This window comes from Schistocerca serialis, chromosome 1, assembly GCF_023864345.2.
Source record: "Schistocerca serialis cubense isolate TAMUIC-IGC-003099 chromosome 1, iqSchSeri2.2, whole genome shotgun sequence".
Lineage (NCBI taxonomy): Eukaryota > Metazoa > Arthropoda > Insecta > Orthoptera > Acrididae > Schistocerca > Schistocerca serialis.
Window position 1 is genome coordinate 629,888,621 of NC_064638.1, and position 18,870 is coordinate 629,907,490.

The 18,870-nt window shown below is 45.1% G+C and overlaps 1 protein-coding gene across 1 annotated transcript in view; it reads left to right on the forward strand.

Annotated features, from left to right (window-relative positions):
* Window positions 1-15,135, forward strand: part of LOC126457958 (ATP-sensitive inward rectifier potassium channel 12-like) — a 155,886-nt gene extending 140,751 nt beyond the window's left edge. The window contains exons 6-7 of the mRNA XM_050094696.1: window positions 4,365-4,596; window positions 13,830-15,135. Coding sequence (XP_049950653.1) covers window positions 4,365-4,596; window positions 13,830-13,903 — 306 coding nt within the window. The 3' untranslated portion in view covers window positions 13,904-15,135. The remainder of the gene's footprint in view (window positions 1-4,364; window positions 4,597-13,829) is intronic.
* The last annotated feature ends 3,735 nt before the right edge of the window (window positions 15,136-18,870 follow it).

An 18,870-nucleotide genomic window follows, 5' to 3' on the forward strand; every position in this document is an offset into this window, starting at 1 on the left:
AATGATTGCAAGGCTTTCGCAGCAGATAAGAGTAAGAATTACTGGAGACTGTTAATCCCATGTAATCTTACACAATCCTCAAACATTACCCTTATTGTATTCTAAAATAGAGTAAGCTTAATTCTTCCTGTCGATGGTTGAGTGTGGAACGGTTTGGCTGTGGCAAAGAGTGTGGTATTATTTCTCGCTCGATATTTTCATTTCAGGTTTGTGATAGTGTACCCAAGTTTCATCTCCTGCAGCAGTTCTGTCAAAAAATCCATTACCTTCGATCTGCAAACGAAGCAAAAGATCCTCACAGGCTTCAAAGCGATAATCTGTGAATTCCTCAGAAAACTGGCTTGTTATCGGTCTTGAAGACATTCATTGACTCGGAGCACATTGCGAATGTGTGCTGAACCAACACTAATATCTTAAACGGTGGCTACATTTACATCTACATGGATACTCTGCAAATCACAATTAAGTGCCTAGCAGAGGGTTCGGCGAACCACCTTCAGAATTTTCTATTATTCCCATCTCGTATATCGCGCGGAAAGAACGAACGCCTATATCTTTCCGTACGAGCTCTGATTTCCCTTATTTTATCATGGTGATCGTTTCTCCCTAAGTAGATCGGTGTCAACAAAATATTTCTCATTCGGAAGAGAAAGTTGGTGATTTGAATTTCGTGAGAAGATTCCACCGCATCGAAAAACGCCTTTGTTTTAATGATGCCCACCCCTAATCCTGTATCATTTCAGCGTCACTCTTTCCCCTGTTTCGCGATAATACAAAACGCGCTGACCTTTGAACTTTCCGATGCACCCCGTCAGTCCTATTTGGTAAGGATCCCACAACGCGCAGCAGTATTTTAAAAGAGGACGGACAAGCTTAGTGTAGGTAGTCTCCTTAGTAGATCTGTTACATTTTCTAAGCGTCCTGCCAATAACACACAGTCTTTGGTTAGCCTTCCCCACAACATTTTCTGTGTTCCTTCCAATTTAAGTTGTTCGTAATCGTAATTCCTAGGTATTTAGTTGAATTTACGGCCTGTAGATTTGAGTGATTTATTGTGTAACGGAAGTTGAAAGGATTCCTTTTAGCACTCATGTGGATGACCTCACACTTTTCGTTATTTAGGGTCAATTGCCAACTTTCGCACCATATAGATATCTTTTCTAAATCGTTTTGCAATTTGTTTTGATCTTCTGATGACTTTATTAGTCGATAAACGACAGTGTCATTTGCAAACAGCCTAAGACGGCTACTCAGATTACCTCCGAAATCGTTTATATAGATAAGGAACAGCATAGGGCCAATAACACTACCTTAGGGAACGCCAGGAATCTCTTCCCTTTTACTCGATGACTTTCCGTCAATTACTACCAACTTTGACCTCTCTGACAGGAAATCACGAATTCATTCACATAACTGAGACGATATTCCATAAGCACGCAATTTCATTACAAGCCGCTCGTGTGGTGCTATGTCAAATGCCTTCCGGAAATACAGAACTACGGAATCAATCTGAAATCCATTGTCAGTAGCACTCAACACTTCATGCGAGTAAAGAGCTAGCTGTGTTTCACAAAAACGATGTTTTCTAAATCCATGTTGACTGTGTGTCAATAGCCGATTTCTTCGGGGTAATTCATAATGTTCGAACACAATATATGTTCCAGAATTCTGCTGCAAGTCGACGTTAATGATATGGGCCTGTAATTTAGGGGATTACTCCTACTATCTATGTTTCGTGAAGGCATGTCGGAAAGGCTGTGCTTAGTAACTCTGCTTTGGCACCACTGCCTTTGATAGTACACTACTGGCCATTAAAATTGCTACACCATGAAGATGACGTGCTACAGACGCGAAATTTAACCGACAGGAAGAAGATGCTGTGATATGCAAATGATTAGCTTTTCAGAGCATTCACCCAAGGTTGGCGACACCTACAATGTGCTGACATGAGGAAAGTTTCCAACCGATTTCTCATACAGAAACAGCAGTGGACCGGCGTTGCCTGATGAAACGTTGTTGTGAAGCGTCGTGTAAGGAGGAGAAATGCATACCATCACGTTTCCGACTTTGATAAAGGTCGGATTGTAGCCTATCGCCATTGCGGCTTATCGTATCGCGGCATTGCTGCTCGCGTTGGCCGAGATCCAATGACTGTTAGCAGAATATGGAATCGGTGGCTTCAGGAGGGTAATACGGAACGCCGTGCTGGATCCCAACGGCCTCGTATCACTAGCATTCGAGATGACAGGCTTCTTATCCGCATGGCTGTAACGGATCGTGCAACCACGTCTCGATCCCTGAGTCAACAGATGGGGACGTTTGCAAGACAACAACCATCTGCACGAACAGTTCGACAACGTTTGCAGCAGCATGGACTATCAGCTCGGAGACCATGGCTGCTGTTACCCTAGACGCTGCAACACAGACAGGAGCGCCTACGATGGTGTACTCAACGACGAACCTGGGTGCACGAATGGCAAAACGTCATTTTTTCGCATGAATCCACGTTCTGTTTACAGCATCATGATGGTCGCATCCGTGTTTGGCGACATCGCGGTGAATGCACATTGGAAGCGTGTATTCGTCATCGCCGTACTGGCTTATCACCCGAGGTGATGGTATGGGGTGCCATTGGTTACACGTCTCGGTCACCTCTTGTTCGCATTGAGGGCACTTTGAACAGTGGACGTTAAATTTCAGATGTTATGACCCGTGGCTCTATCCTTCATTCGATCCCTGCGAAACCCTACATTTCAGCAGGATAATGCACGACCGCATGTTGCAGGTCCTGTACGGGACTTTCTGGATACAGTAAATGTTCGACTGCTGCCCTGGCCAGTACATTCTCGAGATCTCTCACCAATTGAAAACGTCTGGTCAACGGTGGCCCAGCAACTGGCTCGTCACAATACGCCAGTCACTACTGTTGATGAATTGTGGTATCGTGTTGAAAATGCACGGGCAGCTGTACCTGTACACGCCATCCAAGGTCTGTTTGACTCAATGCCCAGACGTATCAAGGCCGTTATTACCGCCAGAGGTGGTTGTTCTGGGTACTGATTTCTCAGGATCTGTGCACCCAAATTGCGTGAAAATGTAGTCACATGTCAGTTCTAGTATAATATATTTGTCCAATGAATACCCGTTTATCATCTGCAATTCTTCTTGGTGTAACAATTTTTATGGCCAGTAGTGTATCTCCATTGCTATCGCTCAGAGAAGGCATTGGGTGTGTCTTGCATAGTGTCTAGCATACTTCACATACGACCAGAATCTCTCTGTATTTTCTGCCAGCTTTCGAGACAAAGTTTCGTTGTGGAAACTGTCATAAGAATCTCGCATTGAAGTCCGCTAAATTTCGAGCTTCTGTAAAAGATCGCCTATCTTGGGGATATCACGTATTTTTAAATTTGCTATATTTGTTTCGCTGTTTCTCCAACACTGTTCGGACCCGTTTTGCGCACCAAGGAGGATCAGCTCCGTCGTTTGTCAATTTATTTAGCATGAATCTCTCAATAGCTGCCGATACTATTTCTTTTAATTCAAATGGCTACTTTGTTTACAGAAATAAGCCTGTTTTCCTTCACAAGCTCTCGACTGCGGTAATTTTTTCGATCACGTCTCTGAGATGTTCTGGGCTCGAGTACGGGGCACCCTCTTTAGAAGTTACGCCTCTTGCGCTTGTCGCAGGAACATAAACGAATCAACATACTATGTTTTCACCCTTAGATACATTTCCACAGGTTTAACAGCTTCACTACTCAAAAAAACGTGTCACATATCGCTACTCAAACGCAGTGCCAGTCGACAATGGGGCGGTCATCTTTGCAATGACAGCTTTCTTTTCTGTGATGCAATAATTAGCTGCTAAAAGTTGGTCATTTGCTGAAACGCAAGGATAACTTGTAACTGACAAATCTGCAGTAAACTTTATTTCGTTGCCCTTTTAAGGTCCCCATCTGGTTTCTCCGTCAGTCATGTTTTGCAGTGATGCAGGTGTTGAACTGGTTTAATACTCACAGATTTTCCTGTGGACAGGGATATTTGGTGATTTGGCGGTTAGAAAATTAGTTTGGCTCTGAAAGTTCTGTGTTTAATCCTGGATAGGGCGCAGATTTTTCCTCGCTCCAGTCCCTCCAGGGCGGTGTCATATCCACTCAGCCTGATATCAAATGTTTAGCGATGATCTTTCCAGGGGGTAAAGGTGGCCGATGTGATGAGCCCGCCACCCTCTCCCTCCTAGTGCCGTACAGAAAATAGGCTGGACCCTAAGTGGAATGAGGCCAACATCCCGGTCACGGGGTTGCGCGACAGACTTTATGTTCTTTATAGGGATGTTTGATAATGGAGCATGTGTGTTGTAGGTGATTGCTATCCTGGAAGGAACCATCGAGTCGACAGACCAGCGCGTGCAGGCGCGCACGTCTTACCTGCTGAGTGAGGTACTGTGGGGGCGCTGCTTCGAGCAGGTGGTGCGCTTCAGCCCAGAGCGGCGCTGCTACATGACCGACTACCGCGCGCTGGGCGCCACGCGGCCCGTGGACACCCCCACCTCCTCTGCCTGCGACCAGGAGACCAACAGGACGCTCCCAGAAGGTACAGCCGACGCTCTTTACTTCTCTGGTTCGGGTCGCAATGTTTCATCACGTCAGCTATAGAAAATTACTTCAGTCACTGAACAAACTGAAAATTTCTTCTTACTGCCCGGTCGACTATCATGGACGTCCGTAGGAAACCATCCAAGAGTAGACAAGATTCTGAAATTTCCATTTCTGATAACTGATTTGGTGAGTTTGATAATGTGTCGTGCTCTAACTATTAAATTCGCCTGCAACTATAGAAAAGTATTAATTCAAACCTTTAATAGCTATACACTCAACATTTTACTTACAAGGTAGAACGCATTTCATTAGTCCTCAAAAAGATTCCAATATTTTAGAGGATCTAGTAAGCAACAAAGGAAGGAAAAAAGTTCGTATAAACAACGGTCGTATACTTCATATTTTCGAAGTAATCGTCCGCTACCACTATTATCAATGATCACCACGTCTCTGTGCCACTCTTCGAATGTGCTCGACGTGACTGTCATCCATTGGAATGCAGCAGCGACCCTTTTGGAAACACGCATTCGTTAGAACACCGCTGGTCGTTGCCGGATTGCGTCCTAGACATTGAACACAAGTTCTCTGCTTCCATCTGCTTGCCCGTAGTAGAAAACCTTATCTGCCACCTCATGTGTTGAATTGGGAGCTGTACGTCCACTTACGGACACGGAAACAGATTATAGTAATGCATTGTTGTGTTACAACAAGCAATACACCATATGAACACTAAGGGTACACCGGATGAATCTGACATACGCAACACAGTATGGTACGTCGTGGAATTGATTGCTTGATTTTAACAGGGAACCTAAAACAGCTTAGGTCTGACCTGCCACTGCCCGCACCAAAACTAGGTTTATTGTGCGGTATCGCTCCCTGTATATCTAGTAAAGCCAACCAGTGCCCTTAAATAGTGCGAGGAGTCCCTCTACCAGTTTTTTGTTCGGCAATTTCTTCAGGTCTAGTTGTCCCGAAGATTCTGTATCTTTTACTCTCCAATGCCATGCATTCGAAGATTAGGTGTGATGCAGTTTCTTCACCCTCAACACAGATCCTACATTTAGGGTCCTTTTCCGTTATACCCATTGTGTGTAGGTGTTTTTTGAAATTCCCATGGGGGGTATAAGTCTAGTCATGAGTTTGATCTCTTTTCTGTTCAATCCCAGGAATACAGAGCTTCTTTTAAAACGTGGCTTCGGCATCATTACCTTACCATGTTTTTGTTTACGGACCTTGGTCCAATATCCTACGTGCTGTTTCCTAAGCCAGTTCCGTAGTTCTAATTTGATCATAGCCTTGGCGATTGTCAGGACAGGTTCCGGTCCAATAAATGGAGTTGTTGCCACCATCCTAGCCAATTTACCGGCTTGTTCATTGGCACAGATCCCTGAGTGGCCAGGGATCCACACTAGGTTCACCCTATTGCTTCCCCCGAGCTTCACAAGAGCCCTGTGGCAATCTGCAACAATCTAAGATCTTGTTGCAGGAGCTGCCAATGATTTCAGGGCTACCTGGCTGTCTGAATAGATGTAGATGCTGCGGTCATTGTAGCACCTATGCATGTTCTCCTCCACACATGCCCTGATTGCAGTAATTTCAGCTTGGAATACAGAGGCCAGTTTTCCTAGAGAAATGATGCTCTCCAGTCTTGGCTGAACCCCGTACACCCCTGCCCCAATGCCTTGGTCTGTTTTCGACCCATCGGTGAACCAAAAGATGTCCTCCGTACGGTGTCGATCTGTTTTCCTCACTGCTCCATACTTACAATTATTGTGTTGTAAGGCTTGTCGAAGCAGTTGGGAGTTATTATATAGTCAGCAGGCATTTCCCCAGCCATTCCTATATTTACCTCACTCACTGTTAGTGTGTGATTCTGGATATCTGAATGAGACCCAGTTTTTGCCAGTTTTAAGTCTGTGTGCCCCAGCTGCTGCCTCCATCTTGACCCAATGGTGAAGTGGAGGCATATCCAGCATGGCTTCCATTCCAGCGGTTGGTGTGCTGCTAATTCCGCCCGTTATGGTTAAGCAGGCCAATCTCTGCACCTTAGCAAGCTCCTTAGCAGCAACCCGCTGTTCTACCTTCTTCCGCCACACTACAGCCCCATAGTAAATCCTATGTCTAACCACTGTGGTGTACATCCAGTGCAGACCCCTGGGGTTCAAATGGTTCAAATGGTTCAAATGGCTCTGAGCACTATGGGACTTAACTTCTGTGATCATCAGTCCCCTAGAACTTAGAACTACTTAAACCTAACTAACCTAAGGACATCACACACACACATCCATGCCCGAGGCAGGATTCGAACCTGCGATCGTAGCGGTCGCGCGGTTCCAGACTGAAGCGCCTAGAACCGCTCGGCCACATCGGCCGGCATACCCATGGGGCACGTGGTGGAATACTGTACGTGTTTTTGTGTTGGATGTGTGCTTGATACCAATACAAACACTACGGGGACTGCTGGGCACAGCACTCTGGCAGTTTGCAGTAGGACAGGCACACTGCCTGACAGCGGAGCGGTGTGGGGCATTGTAGCGGGGGCCAGCGGGGCGCCCCCTGAACTCATCTTTGTGGATATGGTGTGGCTCAGCATCCTCGGAAAGAGAGACGCGCTTAGGCTTGTACACTTCTGATCTTCCGCATAGTAGTTGCCGTGAAGACGGAAGCCCAGGGCTCCCTCAGACCCCACAGGAAACAGCCAGGAAGGCGGTACATGTTCAGTCTGCAAGGCGGCACTCAGACGCCCACCAAGCAAGTGGAAGATGGAAGCCTGCAGTCAGTCGGTTTGACTCTTCGACAGAGGAAGGCCCAGTTGGTCCGCATCTTCTATCAGTCACGGCTGTGAACAACCGGTAGCAGCAACGTGGAGCGCTGAAGTCCAACCACGGGCAGCAGGTCGAAGTCTCGTAGCTGAAGTTTTCAGACAGGCAGCAAGCAGCACATCACGTTTCGGCAGCAGAGTTAACCTGCAACTGACGAGACTGTCGATCCGTCGGTATCGGCGATACAGACGGAATGACCAGACACTGAAGATGAGATGTCTGAAACAGGGGTTTTTAAAGCCACACATCACGTCATTGCAGCAGGTTAACCAGAGGTGTCAGCGGTCCTGTCTGCACCGTGATGTCTCAGCTACGGGCGGGTTTCCCTGCCTCTGCATTTACAGCCAGTATTAGAACGCCTTGGGCTAGCGTAGCTCGTATGTTACACGTTATCACTCTGTATTGTACTGCAGAGCTTGCGGAACGACATTCTGGATGCCGCAATACTGCACCGCTACTACTTTCTATACCTCTGCTCGCTGTGTGGCAATGAGTTACGAACGTTGCCCTGCTTTTCGCGGACTGGCACTCTTCGCGTGCTCTAGGTCATGATTGTGACACGTAGAGTCACACTTGGTTCTTCTACTGTCCGTGTCGAGCAGTAGCTTCGAAAATTCATTAATGCACCTGGGAACTGCATTGCTGTGCAACAATATTATTATAATGAACATAGATACGAGCTTTTTGATTCAACCATTTGTAATTACATCCTCATATGTTAAAAACTTGCTTGTCCAAAGAGGTAGCAAACAAAGATAGAAAATATTTATAAAAGGTTATTCGTATACCAGTAGTGTTCAGTTTGTACCGAACGATAAGAATCTGAAATTCAAAAACGAAATCAGATCTATTAAGGAATTCCTGTTGGATATCAACCAACAAGAAAGGCCATCCTGTAATACTCCTCAGAGTGGAGATAACGGAAGCAAACTTTTAAAAACGCTTATTCAAGTTTGAACTGATCTACAAAGTTTTTTACCCGCAGAACTTAACATTTGATGATTTATCGCATTTTTTCCATGTTTTATTTTTTGAATTTTGAGTAGCATAATAAAGTTTGAATAAGATGTTTTAAAAGCTTTATTTTTTTTTACTTTTTTGGTTGAAATATAGCCCGGGGCAAGCATTCTACGAGATGAATATGAGAAACTCCAAAAAGAGCCCTCAACAAGCTCTCTAGAAACGACCCTAAACAGCCTGGAACTGAACCCAGCCCACCCTTGTCTGCCCAGTTTGACACGCTGCACAGCACTGAAAACTGGGCTGTGTAATTCGTAGCTCTGACTGCATGTTGCGCTGTGTTGCATCCCGTACATCTTTTCGACCCTGAAATATTGCATTTTTTGTCTTCACTTCTAGCGGGAAGTTGTGATACCTCTTTTCTGTGGTCGTAAACGAATTGTAGATGACCACAGCTGCACTGTAACATTTAGTTTTCCACCTCTAACAAGACAAACTTCGATAACGACGCTTCACCATGCGCGGTGAATTTTTTTGCAAGAAGAATCTTACGAAGGACATCAGGCCACTGAGTTCTAATGCGACTGAGGTGGACGGTGGGAGATGAAAGAGAAAAGTTCAAAGGAGTCACGAATAGACCGCTGGACACTTGTTCTGCTGCTCATTGCGTCCACGACGTTGTGGCTAAGAACTAAAACTATAATGCCGGTTGTCTCCCACCAACCGTCTTCATCACCCATAACTTTGTGTGACTTTTTTTTCTTCCTCAAAATTGAAATCAAATTAAAGTAGTGGAAACTGAATGCAGCTCGGGAAATGGAGCAGGTTCACATCTTGAAAAGAAGATTTACAGTTGCATTTAAAAATAGTTGCATCGATGAGCATTCTGAAGAGGACTACTTTTAAAGATGGTGGAACTAAATATATTGATAGTAAAATGTAAGGTTAGGTATAACCCCTTTCGAGAATATTTTACATAGCAGTCCGTATTGTCTAAACCATACTGAGTTTCTTTTTTCATTTGAAATCAAGGTCGTGTTCTGTATCATCAGTTTCATTAAAACACATCACTTAAATTATACATTCTTGTGAGATAACACTGCACAGCATTTATTTTCTGGGCGCGAAAAGATGTTTCTAATAGCATTCGAACAGGAGCATTTTTTTAAGCATTAGACTACCGCCGTATTCTTGTACACTGAACAGCAGCAAAATTACAAATATTTGGTACATGACGAAACGAATTATGCGATTGAATTGTGCCTTACAGTTTCAGTCTACACAAGTAGCATATAACAAATTTCTTAAATTTTCTGCAAATATCCAACATTTTAGTTTGTAATTATAGCTCTGCTTTTGATTCATATGTAAATCTTGCTAAGCGGAACTGCACATAAGGTGCCTTATGGAGATTACAAAAGTTGTAAATAGAACGCCAACAACTCGTGAATCAGTCTGTGTTTCACGCGAATTCCGTCGCTGATTATGACACATTTGACATACCAAATTCTGCTACGAAGTCTCTGGATACAGCGGTTTTGCAGCGGGCAGCTGCCAACAGTCTTTTCATTTAACATTATCGCAATAACAAAAACTTGGCACTTCGGTTATAAATTAGCGAACAGTTTCGTAGAGGCGTTTCTTCACCACCACTAACTGCTACTAAGCCCGCCCGGTTAGCCGTGCGGTCTAACGCACGGTTTTCCGGATTGGGAAGGAGCGCCTGGTCCCCGGCACGAATCCGCCCGGCGGACTTGTGTCGAAGGTCTGGCGAACCAGCCAGCCAGTCTGTGGATGGTTTTCAAGCGGTTTTCCACCTGCCTCGGCGAATGCGGGCTGGTTCCCCTTATTCCGCATCAGCTACACTATGTTGGCGATTGCTCCGCAAACAAGTTCTCCACGTACGCGTACACCACCATTACTCTACCACGCAGACGTAGGGGTTATACTCGTCTGGTGTGAGAAGTTCCGTGTGGGGGTCCACCGAGGGCCGAACCGCACAATAACCCTGAACGAGTGGTTCGGTGTGGGGCGGCGGAGGGGTGAAGCGGATTGCGGTAGTCGTCGTGGGGTTGTGGAGCACTGCAGCTGCGGTGGGGACGGAGCCTCTCCGTCGTTTCTAGGCTCCCGGTTAACATACAATACAATACAACTGCTACTACATCATCTTCCCATAACCTGATATTTATGTTATTATTGCCGAATAGAAAGATCGAATATTCCAGTTAGTCATTTTTCGCATATGCCATCAAGTGAGAAAGTAGTATGTCGTAGTTTTTTAAGAACATTGCGGAGTTACCGATTAACCTTAGCTAAGAGCTGGAATACGAACAAAGAAACCATTTACTTGCGGTTGGATGCATATTTGAACATCAGCTTGGATGTCGTGCTCTTCCTTAAACGTCTGGCCAAAGGATGCTGTGCCAGCAATTTCTGTAAAAGGGTTGCAGCTATTAATAAGGAAAATAAGTGTAATACGGAAAGAAATAAGTGACGATAAAGTGGAGAAAGTTTCTTCAGAAGCTCGCAGAAATCAGTGCTGAGACGGAGACAACAGTACAACAGTTGTCGACGCACACGCAACCGGTGAATCTTGAACAAACTGAAACTGCTGCACCAACTTCAACGGAAATGGCAGGAATTTTGCGACTGCTTTATGGCCAGGATTGTACGATGGTTTTTCTAGAACGACACTGAGAGACAAATGGTTCAAATGGCTCTGAACACTACGGGACTTAACTTCTGAGGTCATCAGTCCCCTAGAACTTAGAACTACTTAAACCTAACTAACCTAAGGACATCACACACATCCATGCCCGAGGCAGGATTCGAACCTGCGACTGTAGCGGTCGCGCGGTTCCAGACTGTACCGCCTAGAACCGCTCGGCCACTCCGGCCGGCACTGAGAGACAAAACGGGTTTCCATTTGCCAAGGGAAATACAGTGGAACATTATCCAGACTCTTAGGTGCAACTGTCCCTGGTAGCAGCTGGGTCGTACGTGAAACCTGGAAAGTACAACTGTTATACGTCTCTTCTAGATAACATTTACACTCCTGGAAATGGAAAAAAGAACACATTGACACCGGTGTGTCAGACCCACCATACATGCTCCGGACACTGCGAGAGGGCTGTACAAGCAATGATCACACGCACGGCACAGCGGACACACCAGGAACCGCGGTGTTGGCTGTCGAATGGCGCTAGCTGCGCAACATTTGTGCACCGCCGCCGTCAGTGTCAGCCAGTTTGCCGTGGCATACGGAGCTCCATCGCAGTCTTTAACACTGGTAGCATGCCGCGACAGCGTGGACGTGATCCGTATGTGCAATTGACGGACTTTGAGCGAGGGCGTATAGTGGGCATGCGGGAGGCCGGGTGGACGTACCGCCGAATTGCTCAACACGTGGGGCGTGAGGTCTCCACAGTACATCGATGTTGTCGCCAGTGGTCGGCGGAAGGTGCACGTGCCCGTCGACCTGGGACCGGACCGCAGCGACGCACGGATGCACGCCAAGACCGTAGGATCCTACGCAGTGCCGTAGGGGACCGCACCGCCACTTCCCAGCAAATTAGGGACACTGTTGCTCCTGGGGTATCGGCGAGGACCATTCGCAACCGTCTCCATGAAGCTGGGCTACGGTCCCGCACACCGTTAGGCCGTCTTCCGCTCACGCCCCAACATCGTGCAGCCCGCCTCCAGTGGTGTCGCGACAGGCGTGAATGGAGGGACGAATGGAGACGTGTCGTCTTCAGCGATGAGAGTCGCTTCTGCCTTGGTGCCAATCATGGTCGTATGCGTGTTTGGCGCCGTGCAGGTTAGCGCCACAATCAGGACTGCATACGACCGAGGCACACAGGGCCAACACCCGGCATCATGGTGTGGGGAGCGATCTCCTACACTGGCCGTACACCACTGGTGATCGTCGAGGGGACACTGAATAGTACACGGTACATCCAAACCGTCATCGAACCCATCGTTCTACCATTCCTAGACCGGCAAGGGAACTTGCTGTTCCAACAGGACAATGCACGTCCGCATGTATCCCGTGCCACCCAATGTGCTCTAGAAGGTGTAAGTCAACTACCCTGGCCAGCAAGATCTCCGGATCTGTCCCCCATTGAGCATGTTTTGGACTGGATGAAGCGTCGTCTCACGCGGTCTACACGTCCAGCACGAACGCTGGTCCAACTGAGGCGCCAGGTGGAAATGGCATGGCAAGCTGTTCCACAGGACTACATCCAGCATCTCTACGATCGTCTCCATGGGAGAATAGCAGCCTGCATTGCTGCGAAAGGTGGATATACACTGTACTAGTGCCGACATTGTGCATGCTCTGTTGCCTGTGTCTATGTGCCTGTGGTTCTGTCAGTGTGATCATGTGATGTATCTGACCCCAGGAATGTGTCAATAAAGTTTCCCCTTCCTGGGACAATGAATTCACGGTGTTCTTATTTCAATTTCCAGGAGTGTATTTGTCCCGTTTCCCTTCACTGAGTGAACTTGCACAAGAGAAGTGTACGCAGATAAGAAGAGAAAACGATTAACTCTGCTGTACAGGTTTTGGGAAAAGGAACTTGGCTGATTTTTTATAAACCCATCGATAACATCATGTCTGACCGAGTTTGCTGAAGTGAGACTGAAGTTTTTCGTATTACACACGCAATTCGGATTGAGTATCGTTGAAGATCTAGTCTCATACAATTGTCTATGATTTTATTATCAATATCTGTTATCAGAAAGAACAGTAGTTGCATATTTTCTAAGAACAATAGATTTTCTCACGAAGGTACTACAGACACTAGCTGCGAGTGAGCATTGATTTAAATTAATGTGGAAAGTCGAAAATATGTGCCGAACTGGGATTCGAACCCCAGTCTAGGCAGATGCGCCGACCACTGCGCTGCTCAGACACAATGGTCATCGCCACTGCACGAACTACCCTAGCACGCCTCCCACCAAACCAAATTTTCAACTTATGCAGCCGCGGGGTTTGAGGCGCTATGTCACGGATTGCGCGGCCTCTCCCGCCGGAGGTTCGAGTCCTCCCTCGGGCATGGGTTTGTCTAGCGCTCTTAGCATAAGTTAGTTTAAATAGTGTGTAAGTCTAGGGACCGATGACTTCAGCAGATTGGTCCCTTAGGAATTCATAAGCATTTGAACATTTTTCAACTTATCCACACACCCTTGCCCATTATCCTCATTATTCGTGGCATCCCGCCGATTCCTATAAGAGTTCGAGCCTGATGTGCATCTGCAGTAAGAGATCATTGGTCGACCTGTCTTAACTGTTTGTATGTGTGAGGTGTCTGCTCTTTCGGACATGTCCGATAGAATAGGCACCACATATAAATAAGTTTTCTTTTTATACGTTAATTACTTTCACCGTGTTTGTGTCACTAATAAACTATGAGAAACAGCTGGTCTTACTCTGATGTTTCAGGAGAGATCAAAGAGTCACGTCACTCCGCTGGTGATGGCCACATCATCGTTGGACACGAGCTGAAAGCTGCCTGAGTGCAGCCAGCCCTTCCATCGATGTCAAGTGCTTCACTTGCCAGACAGGTGCAACGACGTCCGTCGTCAAACGACTGGAGGAGTTGCAGTAGCGAAACGTTGCTACTGTGTTAGTACATTTCGGGATTATGATAGTAAGAATAGTTGGAAGTGGACGGCAACTCATGTTGGGATATTTAACGTGGTGAACTGCACTATAGAGACTGTTTTCCGCAAGTCGTTTCCGCGGGCAAATAAAGCTCATGAAACGCAGTAATTTTTTTGGATTACAATTATTAACAGATTGTTTGTTTTGAAGAGTGATGAAACGTGTGTTTCTTTTAAGTGTGACGGTATGCTGACGTCTTTTACATTCAGTTCGCCGCATCTTATAGAACCCTGTGTGACTCCAAACTTAAAGTGTCAAAGACGCTCCTCTTACAAAAATTATAGCAATACAAGTAGTGTTAGTGCTGCAAAAGTGGTTAAGCAAAATGAGAACAGCTTTGACATGAGAAATGTATTGTTGTCTCTGTATTCCATATAGACTGTAGTTTCAATAGTTAAGGCTTTCTTTTAAATGGTACTTGTATTACTGTCCATGTTTAACACCTCTTGTAGTTGTCTCATCAAATATTGTTCGTATCTTACTTCGTTCATTCATTTCATGCTAACTGTTACATAGCCACTCTTTTGAATATAATGTTAATGTTAAAATGCACTACTATCACACTCTCAAAGATTACATTTACTGTACGTTCCCTCAAACACCCCCACTTTCCTGCATTTATTTATTTCTGTTTATATTATTGATATTGCTTAAGTTCCTTATGTAACCTGTAGCTACATTGATAATTGTGTCTTCTTTTAATTGGTTTGTGTATCACTCTCCATGTTTTATACCTCCTGATGTAGTCTTTCAAGTACTAATTTTATTTTATTTTATTGGTTTTCTTTATTAATAGAACCTGTTATGTAGGCATGCTGTTCCTATTTTGTGTTAAAGTTTTTCCTGTCTACTGCATTTTTATTTATTTACTGTTCAATTTTTCACTTTTTGATTGCATAACCACCACTCTGTCAAAGATGTTACTTACTGTATGTTTCTGCTTCAGACTAGACGTGTTACTTCTCTTCCAATGTTGTTTGCAAACATTGTAACTTCTTTGGGAACAATACTCAGTAAATGTCTGAAGACAGCCTCGTAAGACGAAAACCAGTTAACAAAATAAAAGTAATATTGTAAAACAAAAGTGACATTCATGATTATAACAGCTATCTTTGGCACAGAAAGAGGTAACATAAGCTGCTGTAAAACTTATTAGTTAATTACCAGATGAAATAAAATGTCTGACAGACAGCAGTAAAAGTTTCAAAAATAAATTGAAATCGTACCTCTTGACAACCCTTCTATACCATAGATGAATTCTTGAATAGAAATAAATAAATCTATAGGTGTAATATATTCATTTTTGCCATTTAAGAGAATGGGGTAGGTAATAAAAATTTTAAGCTTTAAAAAAAAACGAACCAAGATTCATGAATGCTTTTCTTAAGCAATTGACACATTCCACATCATAAAGATTACCATGAGACAAGTAACTAATTAATTAACTAACTAACTATGGTGCATATCGGACGAATCCATCAATTTAAGAGGGCATCTGAAGCCTTGCCTCAATTACCAAAAGCTTCCTCGAATAGGGGGCAGTAAAGTAATACGGCAGAAAGGTAAGACACAAAGTAATGAATGAATTGCTCCTATGTTTACTCCAGATTCTCTGTACACCATAAGGATACGGGGTGGTCTAGCAAACTGACTGATGATTTCCTGTTCCTCCAGGGCTCAGACCAGATCCGATCCAGGGCCAATTTTCTGAGGACAGCAGATGGCAACGTTGCATTAGGCCACCAACTAACGGGGAAAAGGAATTGTTAGTGCAAGAACCATCGTTATAGTGGCGTTCTCGGGTCTGTTTAGCAACTATGGGATGAAGTGGTCCCTTAGGGTATGTCCATTGAAGAGCCACATGCTTTTTGCCCAGCAATCAGCTGTGATATTATCTAACCATCAATGGACGTCCAAGATGTACTTCAGTATCTTGACACCAAAAAGCGAAACAGGGCAGTTGGATGTTACTTTTGAGAAGTTACATCTCATGATTCCAGACAAATCATGGCAAAGGACACTCAAGTGCAATATCAGATATTATGGTCCTTCTTCAAATGCCTTAAGATGTAACTCCAACAGACTTCATAACTTCTACTATGAGTCCAGCGTTGGCAGAAGTGAGGTTGTATAGCTGTAGGGAGAGGGGGAGGATTTTGAAAACAATCTTTATTATGGCTGATGTGGAAGACTTGGGAAACGTAAATTCACTTCTGCGTAAGGTACATACCAATGTAGAGGATAATAATTGAGCTTTACACCATGCACTTATTAAACCTCAAGAAGGATGTAGTAATTTAGTAAATAGCACTCAGCATCTTCATGTTTTGGCAGTACTGTGACAATGTATGATCGTGGTATCATGTGAACAACGAAGGAGCAGCCAGCACCAGTCATGCTTTGGACATAACATTCTCCTGACATTCAGTAGACCAAGACTTCGCAGTTGTCAGGGCCTACCTTGGCATTATTGACACCCAGTTGGTCGTCAGGGGGCTTTTCAGACTCTTTCAGATAGTCTCACTGATGGCTAAATTGAGGCTACTGAGCTGCATGAAACGCTCAAACATGGTACTTGTGGGCACCCGACCCCAGTCCTCTTACCCTTAGGACAGTTTCTCAAGGGACTGTAGTAAATTTAGGAAGGTTTAGCGGCACCTCTGGAATCGCTAGTGTCACTAGACGATGGGTCCTCACACTTGTATTACCATATGGCCGATTTTGACACTACCCAGGACGAAATTCTGCTACAGGTTTGGGTCCAGATACCTATGTCACGCAAAGAACTTCTTTTCGAGTGCTATCTCAGTCTCTCCTATCTGGTAACATGGGGACTCTGAAGAAGTTGATACGATTAAAGATACATGATGTACTACTAGTCGTACCCAACCAGAAGACCCATATGCTTCTTTCCGCCTCAGAACTGCTGCAGCGTCAGGCTGTCACAGCATCCTCTAAAAGCTGATGCCTACAGTGTCATTGTCTTGCGAACTCGACCTCTTCCATGCAGAGAAACCTATATATTAGTCGCTTCAGGAAATGATTATAACTAAAACTGATGAAATGGCCTAGCTGTATAGGACTACTTTTGCGCGCAGTTAGGCCATGGCAGTGTTCTGAGGTGAGGGAATAGGCCACTGGTTGCTTAAACAAATAGCATCAGAGTCAAAACATTTTGTTAACACTCCTTTGACTACACTCATAATATCTCGGTGGATGTGGCAGCCACACTGCCATTGCAGCATGTGACGAAGATGGTGCATGGTGACAGCGATCTGACAGTCACGTTGGCGACCAAGAATGCTGACTCTATAAGCTTGAATCTCCCCCCTGTGAGCAACAGCGTGTGGCGCCTAGGCTCTCACATCCACATGGCTCTGCTGTCCTTCAGGGCAGTTCTCTGGTCGCTGCTGGAGTGGGCAAGGTATGGAGAAGTACCAAGGAGAAGGACTTGGCCCTAGTAGATGGTGCAGCAGTGGATTCCCAAACTTGTAGTGGCTGCGTGTCGACCCATATCACCTCGTATCCTGGTGTAGTCATCTCGTCCCATAGGCTCTGATAGACTGCTGGTCCCTCTGCTTAAATTAATGGTTATTTATACTGATTCATGGCCCCCTTATCGTGCCAACGTATTTTTTCCAGTTGTACTCGGAACAACAAATCCTCGAATTTAGACAACATTTTCCATGGAGCACAATGGTCTGCTGCAATACACAGGTTATTATGACTGGTTTCGGCTTATGTTAAACCCATCCTCAGATCTTTTCGGTCCCCTATGGTCAGTGCTGGTGGCTCCTCGGTTTTTCATGTGACACCATCATCGTACTGTGACATTGTACAATCGCGGTATCATGTGAAAAACCGGGTAGCCGCCAACACCAGCCATAGGGGGGTCAAAAATATCTGAGGACAGCTTTAACATAACTCGAAATCACTAATAATAATAAACAAATATTAGTGCGATCTCTACTGTTGCTTCAACCAAAACGAATTCATTGCCTGGTGGTGTGGAATCAGTTTGAGTTATTCTGCAAGAGTTCCATTTTACCATTGTGTTGCATTATCGTGATGCTTTTCCTAGCCTGCCTCAGAGGTTCTGGCACTCTGGTCCAACCCACCCAGACGATTGGCCCCATCACTTCTGGGCCTACTTACTTTCACATCCGGGCAATTGGTCTCCACTGTCGTAACAAGTGTTACACAATCTAATAGTGTCTAAGGGTGTATGACGTTACAAGCTCTGAAGCCTAAAGACTCCAGGCACAAGGCCTGGCATTTTCAGTCCTCTGAATTTTCAAGTAACTTCGCAACTACAAGAAGTTTCACAGTTTGAGGTCTTACCTCTTACCCTACCTACCTCCAGCTCCCTGCCACCAGTCCCAGGGTTTGGGCCCCTACATGTGTAATTAGTAATGTATGAAACATGTGAGCTCATGGCTGTGCAGAAACATGCCTCAGGGTTTTTGGATCTAGAAAAGGGGGCAGAAAACTATTCAGGCAGCTGACTCAGTAATTACTATTTTGTGAAACAGGACACGCCCCCAACCTCAGGCTGTGTCCAAAACAGAAATTTCATTAAGTACCCTTCAAAACTTTTGCAGCAAGACAGGAGGACAGAAAACAAATCATACAAGCTGAAGTAGAAATTACTGTTTGGTGAAACAGAAACCGATTGCAAAGCTGTTCCGGCGCTCAGAAATAGAACGTGACGGCTGCAAATAGTAAAAGGGAAGTTCATTTCGCTGAACATTATACGGTTGTTCATAAATCGATTAATTTGAAGTCACATATTATGCTGCATGGGTCAGCTTATGAGAAC